The sequence below is a fragment of the Perognathus longimembris genome, chromosome 13, assembly GCF_023159225.1.
Source record: "Perognathus longimembris pacificus isolate PPM17 chromosome 13, ASM2315922v1, whole genome shotgun sequence".
NCBI lineage: Eukaryota > Metazoa > Chordata > Mammalia > Rodentia > Heteromyidae > Perognathus > Perognathus longimembris.
In genome coordinates, this window is record NC_063173.1 from 2,020,949 (window position 1) to 2,041,485 (window position 20,537).

General features: G+C 44.3%; 1 protein-coding gene across 4 annotated transcripts in view; it reads right to left on the minus strand.

Moving 5' to 3' along the window:
* The window catches only part of Pak1 (p21 (RAC1) activated kinase 1), a 110,286-nt gene that overhangs the window by 50,045 nt on the left and 39,704 nt on the right, over nucleotides 1–20,537 (minus strand). For 2 of the 4 annotated variants that reach the window (XM_048361647.1, XM_048361646.1), the window contains exon 2: nucleotides 377–587. In XM_048361647.1, the coding sequence (XP_048217604.1) occupies nucleotides 377–566 (190 nt within the window). In that variant the 5' untranslated portion in view covers nucleotides 567–587. Of the gene's footprint in view, nucleotides 1–376; nucleotides 588–8,659; nucleotides 8,667–13,508; nucleotides 13,519–15,494; nucleotides 15,570–20,537 lie in introns of those variants that run through there. The other 2 variants (XM_048361648.1, XM_048361645.1) reach the window with 2 other exon arrangements.

Consider the following 20,537-nt stretch of genomic DNA (forward strand, 5'->3'; position numbering starts at 1 on the left):
GCACACACCTTTAATCCTATGCTGGAGACTGAGATCTAAGAATCAAAGTTCAGAACCAGACAGACAGGACAGACAAATCTATGAGACTCTCGTTTCTAATTAACCAACGAAAAGCTGGACCTGGAGGCATGGCTCTAGTGCTCAGAGTGCCAGCCTTCAGCCAGAAAGCCAAGCAAGAGCTTGAGGTCCTGAGTTCAAGGTCCAATACTGGCACTAAGTAAACAAACCATTTAAATGTTGTTAATTAAATACAATTTAATTAAATAAGAGGTATTAAAGACCAATCAAGTCAAGGAAGGACAAACCTTTTATCCAGGTAATAAAAGAAAAAGTTTTTTAAGCATACAAATCATGACAACATGATGAAATACTATACTTTTATCTCCAGGTAAGATGGATCTGTAAAATCGATCCTTCTTTTTCTTCTCCTCGGGGTTTGGAGGCAGAGGTTTGGAGCCATGGTTGAGGGTTGCAGGGTCTTTGCCGCCAGCTCCAATCATAGTGCTGGTGTTTCTCATGGGAGGGGCTGGGGGCTTGTCCTGAGTGTCTAGGCCGTTACTTGACATTGTCACCACCAGCAGCAGTTACTGAAATCAGAACAAAGAACGTAATCTGTTTATTATTTTTTTGAACACAAGAAATACACGTTAAAATGTCAAAGACATACACTAATAATGTAAAGTCCTACTGCATATACTAGAACAGTTCTTGAATATCACTAGCCTATTCTGTCAATACTCAAAAATGTAAATGCGTACCATGTGCCAAGCACTGCAAAATTTACAAGGATTTTGGTTTTCTGCATTCCCATACCTGAGACACTGGAGAAAACATACACATCAGCTATAACAGATACACTCAGCGATATCTTCATGTGCCATGATATAACTGAAAAGCAGAAATTTGGTCCATAAAAAAACTAAGAGGGGAAACCAGTTACACTTACTAACTGTAGAGAAATTCCTTGGCCTCCTGAGTTCCATTTATTTACCTACATAAAGATTAAGTGAAAGGCTTAGCAACATTCCATATAGTGAGTTCTCTTACAACCTTTAATTTGGAATGGGCTACTGGAAAAAAAACAAAAAACCACTGGTTTGTTTTTGTTTTGTTTTGATTTTGGAGGAAATGCTGAGGTGGGAAGTGGTGCTGTGACTCAAAGTGACAGAGCACTAGCCTTGAGTGCAAAAGCCCAGAAACAGCACCCAGGCACCGAGTTCAAGCTCCACGACCAAAAAAATATATATATAAAGTCTCTATCACATGCTACCAACAGTTTTGATAATAACAGCCAACAACTTAACTGTCCTTGACAATGAATAGATACAAATGTATCTTAAGTTTATAATTTATTCATTCATACTGCAATAGAAATTATATCCTTAATCATGACCAATTATGATATACTCTCTTTGAAGTCAGATACGATAATACTTTAGAAATTAAGGGTTTCAAAAAGAAAAATCTGGTATACGCCTAGTACAGTGGCTCATATCTATAATCCAGCTATACAGGAGGTACAGACTGGAAGGTTAACTGTTGAAGGTCAACCCAGCAAAAAGTGAGACCCCCCCCAACTTAATAAATTGTATGTGGTGGCACATAACGGCGGTCCTAAGTATTCTGGAAGTAGGTAGTGTAATTGTAAGAGATTGGCCTCAGCATAAAACTCAAGATCCTACCTGAAAAATAACAAGCAAAAAACAGACTGGGGGTGTGGCTCAAATGGTAGAATACCTGCCTAGGACTCTAGGACTCTATTGAAATCTAACATCTGTAACATTTCATTGAGTTTATCCATCTATACTTCAAAATCTCCAGTGATAGAAAAATCTATCATCTCAAAAGACAGCTTAGTCTGTCTCTGGTTCTCATTTAAAGATTGCTTACTTATATTAAGTTCTATCTATCGTTCACTCCCATTATTACACATTCATTTTCTTCTCATCATAACATGAACTGCTTTAAAAAAAAAAAAGTTCAGATCTTATGTATTTCTGAATCCCCAACACCAGTCCTGGGACAGAATAAGCAATCAATAATAGATGGGTCAAACAAATGAATGAACAAATAGGTAACAAGTAAATAATATTGTAATTATTTTCTTGGTCCCAAATCCTATCTCCTAGGCTATTCAACAGCCTAGTATATCTCCTCCAAACAGAAATTTATATACTTAAAATAATCTTTCCAGATCTCTAGAGCTATCTTTACAATCTGAACTTTTATTTCTAGTACCTTCTAACTACACTCATAGAACAGAAACTTGTGCTACCTGATCAATGTCCTCTGAGCTTACTTGGACTTGTGGTCTCTGTCATGCTTTTCAGCTTTTCTGCAGTGTTAGAATCCAGCCTTTCCTGCTCTCTCTCCACAAAGCTTTCCTGTTGTGCACTGAGGAGCCCTTCAATGAGCATGTTGCTCATCTACACTCAGAACAACCATAAACACATTTTAAAACTTGGTGTCAGGAAAACAGGTCCCTTAACTCTATGGAATGTAGAAACACACTCAGGTTTTTTTGTTTTGTTTTGTTTTTGCCAGTCCTGGGGCTTGACCTCAGGGCCTGGGCCCTGTCCCTGATCTTTTGCTCAAGACTAGCACTCTACCACTTGAGCCATATTGCCACTCTGGCTTTTTCTGTGTAGGTGGTGCTTAGGAATCGAACCCAGGGCTTCATGCAAGCACTCTGCCACTAAGCCACATTCCCAGCCACACACTCAGCTTTGAATAGGGAAAGTAAACAGCTTAATTCTTCTAACAGTCTCTGAAAGCACCAGGTTTAAGTGAAAGAAAAACACATATTTTAGGGGATGCTGTAGTATAAAGTAAACCTTAGGACAGCATTTATAATAAAAGTTTAGTGGCATTCTTCTAATCCATCCCAGAAAACAAACAGATACAACAGAAACACAGACTACATTTAATCAATATTCCAGAGACTGAGATCTTAATAATTTATGAACTAGTTATACTTAAATATTAATTATGAACCAACTGAATAACTCTGCAACAAATGCAGGATAATTGTAATATTTCAAAAGGGCCACTAGTAAGGAGAGGTATGCATGCATACACACACACACGCACGCACACACACACACCTGGATAAAGTCAGGAGATCTGAGTGTACACCCTAGATCTATTAATTATTAGCTTACATAAGTCTCATCACCTCCAAAGTGCAATCTGATGTTTCCGACTATTCAGTCTCTAGACTTTCACTAGTCAAGAGACAACCAAGGAAGGGGAAGTGATCTATGCTTCTTCCAAACATGCTAACAAACAGATACAGTACTAAAATAGAAAGGATAACAAACACTTTTTCAAGCAGTCACCAGTTATTAAGCTATTTTCCATACTGAACAAAAATGGGCAGGGATTTAGGGAAGGAATGTGCTCACAGACTATCACCTGGAGTCCATAGCCACTGGGTAAAAAAGAACCAAGATATCAAAGACTTTAAGGTGCACATAACACCAAACCAGAAGCAACTCAGAGAACATCCAACCTAAACCCCTCCCACTGAAAGGTAGAAATATTGAGGCTACACACACACACACACACACACACACACACACACACACACACACACGTTAAAGATTACAGTGAGTTGTGATGCCTAGTGAAGTTTGACCACCAAAAGATGTTATTAAAAACAGTAACTTGGAAGTGGCGCTGTGGCTCAATTGGTAGAGTGCTAGCTTTGCGCTGAACAGTGCCCAGGCCCAGAGTTCAAGCCCCACGACTGACAAAAACAGAAAACAATAGGTATTCTTTAAGCTGGGGATATGGCCTAGTGGCAAGATCCTGATTTCAATATCCAGCATAGCACCAAAAAAAAATAAAAAGAGAGAGAGAAGATGAAGAAGAGGAGGAGGAGGAGAGGAATGGGGACATACACACAGAGTAGACACAAGATATATGAGGCTACTGCCTCGTATGTGTATAGCATGGCATAGTTTTGTGATGCATATTTAAATAAGTTTACTCTAAATGGTATAGCATAAATACATAAGCTACTAACAGATTTATTGTCATGATCAAATATTATGTACTGTACATACTTGCACGTACTGCAAATTAGGTTTGTTCATGCCAGCATTCCCACAGCAATGTTATGATAGCTCTGATGTCATTAGAGGAAAGGAATCTTCAGCTCCACTATAATCTAATGGGACTGTTGGATATGCAGCCTTTTGTTGGCCAAAGCGTCATTCATTACATAATACCTGCAACTGTTAATAGTAGAAAAATCTAGGTGGTGGGTACACGAAGTACTCACTACAAAATTCTGTCAATAGTGAAATTTTCCTAATGCAGTGTTCAGAGGAAATAGGTGATGCTTGAGCTCTAGTTCTACAGTCTCTGGTATAGTACCTGGCCTTTAAAAAAGTAATCAATAAATGAATGGTTTTGGTGGAGAGAGAAAATTGCAAATTCATCCTAGACCATGGAATAACATAAATGTGAGACACAGTACAGCAAGCAGAGTGCAGCATAAGGACTACAGGGGAAAACTGAAAAAACGGGACACACAGATCACTGTGCGCCTTTTATGTTCTTCACTACATTTGGAATAAGCAGAAAAATGGTCGTTCTAAGCAGTTCTAGAGCTGGGCCATTACTGTTCCATGTCGAAAATAAAAGATGAGGTTGTAAGGCTATGGAGAGATGACCATGAGAACCAAGAAGTTTTGCCTGGAGAAAGAGACCAGCTGTTAATCTATCTTCACCGAGGAATCTGATGCCTTGAGCTCAGAGCATAGATCTTGAAGTTTAGGAACGTCCTCTGAACTTCCTAACAGAGTTGCTGAAATAGTGTCCCTAGAGAACCTCTTGGACTAATTATCCTTACAACTAAGATTTCAGACATCATTTGGGACTGGTATTTCTGTTGTTGTTCTTCATGGTCTCGTGGTAACCTCCATTCATCAAGGCATCATTGGGGCTCCTTGTTGTTTTTTGTTTTTGTTTGTTTTTGTGGGTGTGGGGCTTGAACTCAGTGCCTGGGGCACTGTCCCTGGACTCTTTTGCTCAAGGCTAGCACTCTACCATTTGAGCCACATGCCACTTCCTGTTTTCTGGTGGTTAATTGGAGATAAGAGCCTCACAGACATTCCAACCTGGCTTTGAAGCAGGACCCTCAGATCTCAGCCTCCTCCTGAGTAGCTAGGATTATAGGCGTGAGCCACCAGAGCCTGGTGGGGTTGGTATTTTTAATAATCACTAACATTAGATGACAAGTTGGAATTCAAAGAAAACTTGGAAACAGATGTAATTTTTCTCATTTGTTAAAGCAAATAAATATCATCTGCTGTTTGCCAGATTATTCTGGGTACTGGGAATAAAATAGTGAGCAAGTGTAAAATAGCACAATTTCAGAGATGCTACTGGTCACCCCAGGATATCACACAGTAGGACAGCAGAGGCAGGGACCTGAGATGATGTTGGTGACAACAGAACCATTACAACACACTTCATTGTTGCTTCTAGAGACAAAGGAATGGACTATATAACCTTTAATGTAATTTCCAGATAACCCTTCATTATTTAAAAATAACATCATTTGAAAACAAAAGAAGGAAAAGAAGAAGAAATAAAACCCACTACACAAACGAATCATATTTCTTCGAATAACTCGGAGCAGCTGCAACTAACACTGCCAACGCTCCACCCAAGACTGCGGAGCAGTGATGCCCTTGACTCCTGGTAATGAGAACCTGATCTTTAATTAAGTCGTGCCAAGAGGTTTGCTTTGGCAGGGGACTGGAATGCTGCAGCCGTGAATATGCTGAGGGATGTCCTCCTAATGCCTCAACCACATTCCCACCTTGCAGCCTCCACCACTTGCTCTGGTTTAGCAACAAGAAAGCAACTGCTGGAGTAGCAGAGAAGAAAACTGTAGGCTGTCGCAGAGCTGTTAGAAAAACCACCTCGATTTCTATCTTCTCCTAGGCTATAAATGAGACTACCTACTTACCATAGTTGCCATAAAAGAAAAAAAAAGCATATATTAAAAACAAAGAACACCTTGCATGTTGCCTGTTCACAAAACAGATGCCAGTAAATAATAGTTTCCTTCCCCATCTATCTTTATCCCTTCATCTGTACTATTCCCTAAGCTTGTCATTCTCAGTGCACTTCCATGCTCCCGCCTTTGTCTACACAGTTCTATCTGCCAATGCCCCAACTTGTCTGCCAAACAAACTCCTACTCATTCTTCAAGGTCCAACTTGACTCACTTCCTCTATGAAACACTTCCAGAAGCCCATTACTTCCACCTGTCTCCAAAATACAATAGCATTTTTATACAAATTTCTACGCAGCAGTTCTAAACTTCATTCACCCTATCACATAATTCATACTTGTGCTCACTAGCCCGTGAATAACTCAAGGGATAAAATTGAGTCTGATTAATGTCTATGTCCCTAGGGCCCACTGAGCACAGAAATGGTACATACCAAGCAATTAGCAACAGCTCACTTTCTAAGACAGCCTCGTTTAGTGGAAAAAACACAGGAGCTGGAAGGAATCTGAGCAGTCAACCAATCCCAAGCCTTTTTTACGGGAACCTGAAAGCCATAATGGTATATAATATACATGAGCTCACTGAATGAAATACTGTTAAGGATATGTCTATTCTCTTATTATTTTGATTCTCTTAAAAACACTCTTTTGGGAACTGGGAATGTGGCTTAGTGGTAGAGTGCTTGCCCTGGGTTCAAATCCTCAGTAACAACATAAACGGAAAAAGCCAGAAGTGGTGCTGTGGCTCAAGTGGTAGAGTGCTAGCCTTGAGCAAAAGAAGTTCAGGGACAGTGCCCAGGCCCTGAGTTCAAGTCCCAGGACTGGCAAAATAAAAACAAACACTCTTGGCACTAATTATAATTTGAGACAGAATGAACAAAGAAAGGGAAGAAAGGACTATGAGGGGTGGGAGGGGTTTCTTACATTTAGACATATGAGAGGCAGCAAAGTGGGGTAGAAAGGGCAGTGAGAAACAAATTCACTTATACTATACCTACCTTATTCCCTATACCTACCTAACTACTTATCTACCTACCTACACACACACACACACACACACACACACACACACACATCCCTTCGGTTCTAACACTCCTGCAGACCAGTAACTTGCAGAAACCAATACTTTTAAGTACTGGTCTTCTTATCCTACACCTACCATCTTGGAAAACCTGACCAGTAGCCCTAGTTGAGTTACTGTATGGCTAGCTTTTCATTTCTGTAATACCTGCATAAAGAACTGCAGAGAGGAAAGAGTTATTTAGCTCCTGATTTCAGAGGGTCAGTCCATCGTGGCAGGAAAGGTGTGGCAGCAGGATAGTTCACATCATGGTGGAAAGGAAGTAGAAAGAAAGACGGGAGACTGGGGACCTGGGACCATCCTCAAAGGCAGGCTCCCAGTGGCCCACTTTTTCCAGCTAGGCCCCACCTCCAAATGTTTTCAACAACCTCCCAAAATAATACTCCCAGCTGCAGACCAACATTCAAGACATGAGCCTGTGGAGAGATACGTCACATTCAACCACAACCGTTACCCAATAGTTCCGGCAAAAATTCCTATTTCAGCCAGGCATGGTGGCATGTGCTTGGAGCCCCAGCTCTTGAGAGGCAAAGATAGGAGGACCACTTGAGTCTAGAAGTTCTAGTCCAGCCTGGTCAGCATAATGACACTCAAGTCTCAAAAAAGAACACTATTACTAACAAATTCTTTTTTTTTTTTTAAGTATTTTTAAACAGAGCAAGTTGATCTTAAACAAAGGAATCTAATCCTCCCGCCTCTGACTCCAGAGTTCTGGGAGTACAGGCATGTGTCTCCATCCCCAGGTCTCATATCCTCATTTAAAAAGCTAAAGTTCAAAACCTCCGGACAACCAGCGGATGACCTGTATTGGAAAGCCTTGGGAACTTTTACCTGAGAGCTGAAAGATGTCACGAAGACACCCACTTGCTTCAGCCCCTCAGGAAACACTGCCCTCTATCCCACTGCCTCCTCCATGGCTAACTTGACATCCAATCTTGGAACACATCCTGTAATCTTTCACACCACCACACGCTGCCTCAAAAGACCAGTTACTCTTGAAATTGCTGGCAACAAACACTATGAAAAGAATCTTCCTCTGAAAGATAATTAGGGGGGCTGGGAATGTGGCTTAGTGGTAGAGTGCTTGCCTAGCATGCATGAAGCCCTGGGTTTGATTCTTCAGTATCACATACACAGAAAAAAACGAAAGTGGCGCTGTGGCTCAAGTGGTAGAGTACCAGGCTTGAGCAAAAAGAAGGCAGGGACAGTGCCCAGCCAGGCCTAAGTTCAAGCCCCACAACTGGCTCCCCATAAAAAGATAATTAGGACTAAGACAATCAATCCTCAAGTGCTCATTTATTTCAGTCATCCATGATCAGCCAAACTCTGGACCCCAACCTTTTAGTTCCTTCTAAATGGATCAAATTCCCCACTCCTTTTCCTGACTCAGAAGCCCTTCCACTATTTTATCTAAACCTTCCCTCCTGTCCTTAGTTAATTCACCTTTGCCTCTTTGTCTTTTTTTTTCCTTTATTGTCAAAGTGAATTTCAGAGGGGTTACAGCTTCATATGTAAGGCAGTGAATGTATTTCTTGTTCAACTAGTTACCTCCTCCCTCATTTCCCCCACTTCCCCTCCCCCTTTCCTCCCCCCCCCCATGAGCTGTACAGTTGGTTTACACCAAATAGTTTGTGTGTTGTTTTTTTTAAACCTACTCAACACTTAAGAGACTTCTCTAGTACCCGATCAAGTGGAGGCTGTCTTCTCTCTCAAATTCGGCCTTCAGTTTTTGGTTCTTGTTTTGGACTTTTTGTTTGATTTGGTTTGGTTTGCTATTCCTAGGGTTCTAAACTCATGGGGCAAACCCCTCTACCACTTGGGCATAATCCCACCCCTCTCAGTTTATAGGTTTTGTTTTTAATTTCCAATGCCATTTGCAAGTCATTTCTTACTTGCTTTTTTTTTTTTTTTTGGTGGGGGGGGGGGAGTAGGCCTGGGCTTGAGCACTGTCCCTGAGCTTCTTTTGTACCACTTGTACCATTGTACCACTTGAGCCACAGTGACACTTCTGGCTTTTTCTGTGTATGTGGTACTGAGGAATCAAACCCAGGGCTTCATGCATGCTGGGAAAGTACTCTACCACTAAGCCATATTCTTAGCCTTTCTTTTTTTTGGGGGGGTAGGGAGGGGCAGTCCTAGGGTTTGGACTCAGGGCCTGAGCACGGTCTCCGAGACTCTCTATGCTCGAGGCTAGCACTCTTACCACTTGAGCCACAATGCCACTTCTGGCTTTTTTTTTTTCTTTCTGTGTATGTGGTACTGAGGAATTGAACCTAGGGCTTCAAGCCTGCTAAGCAAGCACTCTACCACTAAGCCACATTCCCAGCCCCCTTACTTTGTTTTTGTTTTTTAAAAAAAAAATCCTCCCTTTCCATTTAAGTTCTTAGCTGGTTGCTATCTCACTTCTTTGCTATTTACGACTTACTTCCTGGTCACTCTTATGCAAAGACACTTCCTGATTCAGTCTGCATCTATTTCCCTCCAGATACTATTCTAGCTGACTTCAACAGTCATAATGATCCTAGCAATACTCTAGACATTCCCCTTTCTTACCTCAGGTATGGGTTAGTCAGGATTCCCATGATAATACCATGGACTTGATCATCAAAATATGCACCAACTTCAACATCAGAGTGAAGTGAATTAGATATACTCCAAACATACAGATCACTTGTTCAACAACTTTCCCTACAATTCTCAACTATTCATCAGTATTCCTCTAGCACCGTAACTTCTCTCTACTAAATCATACTCAAATGATTTAGTATGGTGGTGTGTTTCTGTGATCCCAGCTATGCAGAAGGCTGGAAGTAGAATTGTGATCTGAAGCTGGCTGGAGCAAAACCGGAAGACCCTACCTGAAAAGTAACTACAAGCAAAAAAGGGCTCAGGGCATGGCTCAAGTGAGAGAGCACATGCCTTACAAGGAAGTGTAAGGCCTTGAGTTCAAAACTCTAAAACAAGCTAGGCACAGTGGCTCATGCCTAGAATCCCAGTTACTCAGGAGCCAGAGTAGGACTGTGTTTTGAGGCAGGCCCAGGGAAATAAAAAAGTTATCAAGACTCCATCTTAATCCATAAACTAGAAGTGATGACACTTGAACCTATGATCTCATTACACGGGAGGTCACATATCAGATAATTAAAATCCATAGCCAGCCCCAAGGAAAAACAAGAGACCTTGCTTGAAAAATAACTAAAACAAAAAGGAGTGAAAAACGTGGCTCAAGTAGTAGAGCACCTGCCTGGCAAGCAGAAGGCCCTAAATTCAAACCTCAGTAGAGTCAAAAACAAACAAAAAAAACATTAAGCCTTCTCTTCTCTCTTCACTTGCTTATCTTTTTACCTGGAAAGAACTTTCAGTTACATCAAGCTTTCCCTATCTGTTAAATATATACTCAGTTGTTCAAATATTCATTGTACATCTACAACATATAAATAATAATTTAATAACATAAGACAAATTTCCAATATTGGTGAAGTTTATGGTCTAGCAAAAGAAACAAAGGAAGTAGAGATGTGGGCCAAATGAAAGCATAAGCCGTGAATGAAAAAGCTAAGGGAAAGTGCCTTGGCCCTGAGTTCAAGCCCCAGCACTGGCACAAAAAAAATAACAATAGTAAGTTACTGGGTGTTGTTGGCTCACACTGTAATTCTGGCTACTTAGGAGGCTGAGAGGTAAAGACTGCAATCCCAAGCTGGCCAGAACAGGAAACTCTTGCTCCACTTAACCACCAAAAAAACAACTGTGGAGCTGTAACTCAGGCAATAGATGCTAGCCTTGAGCAAAAAGGCTAAGGGACACCACCCAGGCCCAGAGTTCTAAGAGACAGAAAGAGGGAGAGGGGAGAGGGGAGAGGGGAGAGGGCAGAGGCAGACAAAGAATAAAAATACACAATATCAAATACATATGCATGTGTAAATATGAAGGAGGTAGCAAATCTGGACAGGATTTCTCTTTTCTTTGTTTCTTTGTGCTGGTCCTGGGGCTTGACTGGGGGCCTGAGCACTGCCCCTGAGCTTTTTTGTTAAAGGTTAGCAGTCTACCACTTGAAGCACAGTTCTACTTCTGGCTTTCTAGTGGCTATAGTCTCGTGGACTTTTCTGCCTAGGCTGGCTCTGAATCACAATCCTCAGATCTCAGCCTACTAAGTATTTAGGAATACAGGCTCAAGCCACTGGCAGCCAGCCGGACACAATTTTTTTGAGGATAAGACACTTATTAAGGCCTGAATGAAATGAGATGACAAATCGTAGTACCTTGAAAAACTATTCTAAGCCATAGAGCAGTGAGTACAAATGTTCTAAGATTTATGAGCAGAATATAAAGGGCACCCAGAACAGGCAAAAAGGCCAGCCAGCAAGGCTAACGTTGCATGAACAAGTAGAAAAATGTGTCAGAGACTTGAAATCAGGGCTAGAGGTGTGGTTCAAATGGTAGAATGCCTGCCTATCAAGTACAAGGCCACAGAATTCAAATTCCAGGAGGGAAGGAGAAAGGGAGAAGGAAAGGGAGAAAAAGAGGAGGGGGGAGGGAGATGGAAAGGAGAGATATTAAAGGGCTGGGGACACAGCGATAGCTAAATGGTAGAATTCTTGCTAGCATAGACAAGGCCCTTGATTCAAACGCTACAAACAGGTCTTTTTCAGACAAATCACCATCTATGACATAACTCCTGCTTGCGCTGCTGGCAGGTTTGAAGTACTGATGAGAAATGCAGGTAGAGTTGTCTAATAGATGGGTGCCAGGCTAGATTTATCTCTGGGTAATCTAACCTGATCAAGCACACTCTGAAAACCAAAGGGTGGCTTTCAAGTTTATTTTCACAAGGCAGGAATAAGTATAGCTATTAAAAATAACCATACTAGCTATTTTTCTAAAGAGTTATTAAAAATAAGTGTTTAGCACAGCTATTTTCCTTTTTACAAATTACTTTAAGCCTTATAAGAACCCTCTAAAGTAGGTATAATTTCCATTTTTATAAGATGGCATAGAATGCTTAATAGTTTAGTAGTAAATGGTAGAACCAAGATTTTAACTAAATTCAATCTTCTTTTAATCTCTTCCCTTCCTTTCCTTTTTTTAAACTATATCACAAAGTGTTGTTAAAAACAATATGTCTTGGGCTGGGGATATAGCCTAGTGGCAAGAGTGCCTGCCTCGGATACACGAGGCCCTAGGTTCGATTCCCCAGCACCACATATACAGAAAACGGCCAGAAGCGGCGCTGTGGCTCAAGTGGCAGAGTGCTAGCCTTGAGCGGGAAGAAGCCAGGGACAGTGCTCAGGCCCTGAGTCCAAGGCCCAGGACTGGCCAAAAAAAAATAAATAAATAAAACAATATGTCTTAGCCTACAGTTGGTGACTCACATCTATAATAATAACGTCTAGGGAGGGGGAGATCTGAGAATTGTACTTCGAAGCCAGCCCAGGTAGACAAATCCAAGACTCTCAACTCCAATTTACCACCAAAAACCCAGAAGTCGAGGTGTGGCTCAAGTGGTAGAGCTCCAGTCATGATTGAAAGCCAGGCCAAGAGCCCAATGCCTTGATGTCCTAGTATCACCCTTCAATCAAGTACTCTTGGCCACTTCTTGACCTCCCCTCCATTTGCAACATGAGGCTCAATTATTAAACTCAAAAGTTTTCTCTATCTAACCCTCTTTTTCATTTATCCATTGAGAGCAGGGGCTTTGTATCTGTCTGGAAGTATTGGGGATTGAATTCAGGACTCAGCCTAAAAATTTTATTAAAAAAAATGAGTCAGTGGCATCCTTAGTCTTTCAGGCTAGTGTCTGATCTTTTTTTTTTTTTTTTTTTTTGGTGGTTTAAGGATGCCCTCAGAATAACATCTGTACAACACTATACAAAGCATTTTCACACATTCTTTACACCAGTGATCCTCACTAGCCCTATGAAGTGTTAAATCCTTACTTTACAGAAGACAATGGAAGTAAAATAACACATCTGGTTGCTTGCTGACCTGCCTGAAAGTGAACTTAAGAAAACAGGAGAAGAGAGAGAGAGAGAGAATATCAAATAGCTCGGAGAGGGTTCTGGGTACTGAGTAACCCCAGTGGCCTAGAACCAGAAGTTAAGGGGAACAAAATCTGTTTCCCTTCTAAGGTAGTATTTGTTTGGCCATGGCATATGACCTACCTCATGGAATGGCTTTTTCTTTAATCTCAGTAATATCTAGACTCTAGCAGAAAGATAGGCAGAAAAGTAAACATTAGAAAGCTGCTTATAACTCTATGCACAAAACCAGTTGAGAGTGAACATGATGTCAGTGAATATCTATCAGCATTAGAGAAGACCTGAGTTTACATCCCCGATCTGCCAGACTTCCCTCCACTGAAATATTGCAACTCCTGTGCTCCCTCTACAATAGTGGACACATGAGGTTCCACACTCCTTGACCTGTATTGAAAAAGACTTTTGTATCCCCAGCATGGTAACACAGAATAGCTGATATAGAGAATATTTAAAACTGGATGGGTACAATATGAAAGCTTTTTGTACCACACACACATTCCACATGTAAGACAGTGTCAATAAAACTGCCACCTTATTCTCATCTCTGTCCTGCTATTACTCCCCCACTTTGGGTATACTACACAAGAAAAACTTGACAACATTTTAAAAATTCAACCAGTTCAAAGAGTCAGACTTCAGGGCAAAAGCGAATCTACATGGACCCCCTTCCCAGACTTCATACCCTTCTAAATAACCCTATCTCGTCCAGGCTATTCACTTCAAAAATACCAAGGTCTTTTCCTCCAGGACTCTTCTTTCTCCCATCCCTCCACTTACCCCTGCTATCCTCCCTCTTTCTCCCTGAGCTTGTGGGTGAACTTCCTTCCTTCCAGGTCAGCAGTGCCTCAGAACTGCCAGACCCCGGCCATCTCCCAGTCCCTCATCTCACTAAAAGGAATCTGAGTCACTATCCAACCCTGTCTGACATGCTTGCTTTCCTCTAATTCTTCAAGCCCCTGACTCTGGCTTCTAATCTGGCTTCTTCCCCCACTGCCCACCTGCCCCCTTCCCTGTATAGACAACACACACACACCACCACCACCACCACCACCACCGGGAAGAAAGTGGGGAATAAATTCAGGAAGAAGGATTGCTTATTGGTAGGCCAAAGGCATTTGGAACTGAAGGAAGATTAGAATTCATGTGAAAAGCAAGGGAGTTAGGTAGGAAAACAGCCAAAGGCCCTACAAACCAGTAACCTACTAAGAAGAAGGCAACTGTAACCAAAAATTCCAAGAGGAAAAGATAGCTTGCATACCCAAAAGGAGGAGGACTGGAGAGAGAAGGAAAAAGCGGCTCTGGAGGAGGAGGTAAGAAAAGGGATGCATGCGGACAGCAGGTCATAACAGAGAAGTAGGTGTGGGGAAACCGGTGAACTGAGCAGTGCAGGAAAAACGCCACAAAGACGAAGAAAGTAAAGGAAGGAGAGAAAGAAGAGTCATGAGAAGGAGATAGTCAAGGTAGGGTAGCGTCGGGCCTGGCATAAGTTTCTTGGGGGCAGATAATAAAGAGGGAAGGAATGATAGTGACAAAGACAAAACACAGCCTCAGAGTCTGGCATTACTTACCAGGGTAGGAAGAGCGCTTCAGAGAAGACAGCCTAACCTAAGGCCGCCTTCTAAGTATTAAAAACCGGGCCATGGCTGGGAAGAAACATCAGCATATTCCGACCTGCTTCTTCCCAAGCCCATCTCCCTACACTCGGGGTAGGCTCGGGGGTCGGCGGGGTTCCAATGTGACCAGAAGGACGCCACACGAAAGGGAGCTGCCGGACAGGACACCTGGCCAGGGCTGTGTTCCACATTCACCGGGTCTCCCCCCCCCCCTCACCCCCTCCGCCCCCCCCCCCCCCCCGTCCCTGCAGCCCAGCCCAGGCATTCATCCAGCTCACCTTTCCCCAGGCCGCCGGGCAGCCTAGGACAGCCCTTTCCACACCAGACACCCAGCCCCTCACTGCGGACGAGGGCGCCGGGGGCTGGGCAGGTCCTTCCCGGGCCGGGGGCAGGGCCGGGCAGGGCAGGGCAGGGCCGGGTCGGCCCCCGCCCGGGTCTTCCACCTCCCAGTCCCGCTCACTTCCCAATGCCAGCTGCCCGGCGGCTACGTCCAGGCAGGGGCCACGCGAACCCGGCCCGCCCGCCGGACCGACCAGCGCTCGGGGAGGAGCGGGGCCCGCGGGGCAGGGCAGCTCGCTCCCCGAGGGCCCGGCCCCCCTTCCCCGGGCCCGGCGGGGCCCTGGGCGGCCCCCTCCCCCCTCCCCCCTCCCCCTCCCCGGGGCGCCCCACGCAGACAGCCGCAGCCGCAGCCGCAGGCCGGCCGGGTGAGCGAGCGCCGGGCCCGGCCCGCAGTACCTGGCGCGGGGAGCCGGCCCCGCATCTCCGAAGGGGGGGGGGGGGGGTCGCCGAGACGGCGCGGAGCGGCTCCTCTCCCGGGCCGGGCCGAGGGCAGGCTCGCCCCAAGCCGGGGCCGGGTCCCGAGGCGCCGCGCTCCGCCCCGCCCCGCTCCCAGGCGCCGCGCCGCGCGCTCCGCTCCGCTCCGTCCCCCGGCGTGGCTGCCAGGCGCCCGGCCGCGTCTCGGGTGGGGGAAGCAAAGGGGCGGGGAGGGAGGGAGGGGGAGAGGGGAGGGGGAGGGAGCCCTCCGCAGCCCCCCCCCCCCCCCCCGCCTCCAGCGGGCGGCGATTCCTCACCCGGGCCGGCTCCCCGGGGCTCTCCCCCGGCGGGAAGGAGCCCGAGCTCCCCGGGCGGCCGGCCCCGCGGCTCCGCGGCTGCTCGTACCCCCCCCCCCCCCCGACCCACGGGCAGGCGGGGGCGGGGGGCGGCGCCCCCTCCCCCGCCCCCCCCTCCTCCCCGCTCACCCGCATCCGGGCGCTCCCCGAGCCCGCGCGGACCCGGCCCGCGGCCATCACCCACCTCCCCACCGAGCAGGCGGGCGGGGTGTGTCAGCCCCCGGATCCCGCGTGAGCTCCACGCCCCGGTGCGGGGAGCCCTTACACACGGGGCCGGGCTCCGCGGGGCTCAGACCCGGCCGGGCGGCGCTGGCTCCTCACGCGTGCACCCCGGGTTCCCGGGAGGCCGAGAGCCGGGGACGGCGGCGCGAGGCCGGCCTGGGCGGCAAGGTCCGGGAGACTCCTCGGCCATGAGCTACTCAGAAAAAGCTGGGAGAGGCACCGTGGCCGTGGGCAAAAGAAAACTCAGGAGGCCCAGAGTTCAAGCCCCAGGACCAGCAAAAATAATAATAATAATAATAATAAACACATTTTCACAAAGGAAAACACTGCCCAATGCTCCGTGGGTGGTGGTAGTGCGGCCCTACTTAAAACTTACTTGTTTAGAGGATCAGCGACTGGCCCATGGAGGAGGAGGATCCGAAACAAGAGATCAAGTTAGTGGCACCTTCAAGAACTACGAGCACTGAAGGAGGCTATGATCTAGAGTAAGGGACCAGAAGACGAGCAACAGCATGCTGTAAAGGTACAACCTGGAAGCCGCCCCGCAGCGGAGCTGGCCTGAGACCGACAGCAGTGAGGGACAGTGAACGGTGGCTTTCCCGGACCACACGTGCGGTGAGCGAGTCTGCTGCCAAGGGGGTGCTCAGACTCCTCGGCCTGTTTATCTCCCTTATTTATTTCTCCCTGTTCTGTTTACAAGAGATCACTGTGAGTCATCTCTGTGCTAACTGCAGTATCCCTCTCTTTACTTCCTGGCAGAGGGTGGGTAGCCAGCATGAAGCCTGATTTAGACGGCACGCATCTATCCATTTTCCCTGATCAATGACCAAACTTTAGTTCAACATGCCCAATTAGTCCATCACAGAGGATGTAGACATATCTATAAAGAAAGGAACCAGATTTTTTTGTAAATATTAAGTACTTTAAAAAGTAATGCTTAAGTATTAAAGTACTTATATTAACAGTACTTAATAGTATTACATTTTTCCTAAATCAAGTGCAGGACTATAAAGGATATCTAAAAGACAAGGTAGCCAAAAGTTGGAGACATGACTTCAGGTGATATAATAGTTGCCTAGCAAGCACAAGAACTTGAGTTCCACCAAAAAAAAAGAAAAGAAAAGAAAAGGAAAAAGGGGGTGACAATCTAAATGATCTTGGATTTGACAATGGCTTTTTGGTTTTGGAGTGGGCTTCAACTCAGTGTCTGCTACTCTTGTTAGGCTTGCTGGCTTATACTTGGCACTCCACTATGTCAGCCACATCTCTAGCCTGGCTATTTCTTAGTTAACTGGAGAAATAATTCCCAACTTTTCTGCCTAGCCCAGAAATAATGGCTTTTTAGATATGACACCAAAAATACAGTCCACAAAAGAAAAAAACTGACAAGTTGGTCTTGATTAAAATTTAAAACTGGGGGCTGGGTATATGGCCTAGTGGCAAGAGTGCTTGCCTCCCATACATGAAGCCCTAGGTTCGATTCCCCAGCACCACGTATACAGAAAATGGCCAGAAGTGGCGCTGTGGCTCAAGTGGCAGGGTGCTAGCCTTGAGCAAAAAGAAGCCAGGGACAGTGCTCAGGCCCTGAGTCTAAGGCCCAGGACCAGCCCCCCACCCCCCCCCCCCAAAAAAAAAATTAAAACTGTTCTGCAAAAAAACAGTGTTAAGAGAATGAAAAGACAAGGCTCAGGCTAGGAGAAAGTATTTGCAAACATATCTAATTAATGTACACAAAATACAAAAAGATTAACATTAATAAGAAAAATTTAAAAATGAGCAAGAGAACCAGGCCTATCTGACAGCATGGTATCCCGGCACTGGAGAAGCTATGGCAGGAGGATCACCAGCAGAATGAGGCTAGCCTGAGCGACAGAGTGAGACCTTTCTGGAGAAACAAACACAAAAGCACAGAGGGCAGGGGGCCCTGGGCATATGTGGGCATATAGCTCCAGTGGTAGAGTATCTTAGCGAGACTCTGAGTTCAATCCCCAGAACCACAAAAGAAAAAAGTGCAAAAGGTCAGAACAAGTACCTCATCAAAGAAGATATAACAAATGATATATGAAAAGAGACCCAACCCAACATTGCATGTCAACTGAATAGAAAGACAACAATACCACTGCATACCTATTAGAGTGGCTAAAGTCCAAACAGGGACAACACCAAATGCCGATGAGGATGTGCAGCAACAGGAACGCTCACACGGCTGGGAGGAATGTGAAAGGAGGACCAACCCACTGTGAAAGACAGCTTGGCCGTTTTTTAAAAAGCTAAATACAGGCTTACTAAACAATCCAACACTTACGTGCTAGGTATTTACCCAAGTAAGATTAAAAGTATGGTCCAATAAAACAAAACAAAACTACCCACCAGTAGTTCTTGCACCATTACTCATAATTACTAAAACTTAGAAGCAATCAAGACGTTCTTTTAGTAAGTAAATGAATACTGTGGTAAGTCCATACAACAGAGTGCACAATCAAAAAGAAACTATCGAGCTACAAAAAGACATGGGGAAACGTTAAATGCTAATTACTAGATGGAAGATGCCATTCTGAAAAGGCTGATTTCAACTATACAATATTTTGAAAAAGGCAAAACCAGAGAAACAGGAAAAAGATCAGTGGCTGCTAGGAACTGGTGGTGGAAGAAGCGTGTTTAAAGGATGAATATGGTGGACGACACAGAATCTTTCAGCAGTGAAAATACTCTGCATGCTACTACAATGTTGACTACTTCATTATAGATTTATCAAAAGAAAAGGAAAGAACTGTATGACACAAAAAGTTAAGTCTGATATAAATTATGGACTTTAGTCAATAACAATAGATCAATATTGGCTCGTCAATTGTACCATACTAATGCTCATGATAAAGAAAACTGAAAGAGTACTCTGTATGTTCCACTCAATTTTTCCATAAATTTAAATTGCTCTAAAAAATTGCCTACTAAGATAAAAGGAAAGCATCAAACAAAAAATACAAACAAGGGGCTGGGGATATGGCCTAGTGGCAAGAGTGCTTGCCTCGTATACATGAGGCCCTGGGTTCAATTCCCCAGCACCACATATACAGAAAATGGCCAGAAGTGGCGCTGTGGCTCAAGTGGCAGAGTGCTAGCCTTGAGCAAAAAGCAGCCAGGGACAGTGCTCAGGCCCTGAGTTCAAGCCCCAGGATTGGCCAAAAAAAAAAAAAAAATACAAACAAAACCAAGGACATATATGATAGAGCTCATTTTTATTTTCATTACTTTAATTGACCTAAAAAAACTGTAAAGTTTCTATAAATGTTTCAACCTTTGCATTTTCTATGCTTATCTCATTGCAGACTGGGATCCGTTCAGACTATACTTTGCATCGTGTTCTAAGGCAACCTCCACAGACACAGCCCTGTGTGCAATGACTTTCAAAACTGTTTGCAAAAGGAAGAAAATACTCTTACTTACATATAAGTCACAATATCCCTTACAGAAGGGAGTGCACAATCACTAATTCCTTTAATTGTACTTAATACTTCCAATAATTCAGTCTGAAGATGCATTCATTTTAGCCACTGTAATACCTTTGGCAGACACTGAGCTTAAGCAGCAAAAACCCACTATTTTTATAAGAATAGCATCATGCTAAGTCTCCCTCAGATTGTCCATATGTTGCCATTTCTTTGAGACTTAAAATGTGGAATTTCATGGTTATCCCCTTAAATTTCATCTTGGGGGTGGGGAGGAACCAAGGGGCAAGGGAAGGAAGGAGGGGGAGATGACCAAATGAGGTAGAAGAAATGTCAGAAGTGGGGCTATACTTTGGGAAAAAGAAAAAGAAATTAAATCCTAGAGATACCAAATGAGACTTGCTGAAACTTACACATTAGTAGTTAGCTTGTTTTAAGTGGAATACTCCTTGCATTTATAGGGTCGTTTGGTTCACAAACCGTTCTTATAAACCATAGATTTTAGCCAGCTCTAGTTTCTGTGATGACTTCTTAGGCCTAACCAGGACCTTTTTAGGTCACACACCTGACCTCTCTAGGCATACAAGTTTGCAATAGTTGAAAACTCTAATAAAAGGCTAATGATGAAAAATAATGATTAGAAAAGTTAGTTTTGTTTAGAGACTATTCCTTTCAGCCTAATGCCTATGTATTTAACTGATGACTACCATGACGGACGTGACTACAGGATTTGAAAATCATTACTTTAGTGAAATAAGCCAGACTCAGAAAGACAAATACCACGTTTCCTCACACGCCCTCTGAGAGAGATCACCCTCGGCATGGTGGCCATGCCTGTAATTTTAGCACTTGGGAGACTGCGGCATGAGGACTGCCCAGCTTGGGGAAGAGAGCAAGACCCTGTCTCAAACAAACAAACCAATAGTAGAAGAAGGACTATTTAGAAAGAGGTAGGGGAAAAAAGAACAAGAGAGTGAATGATCAAAGTAGATTCCATACTT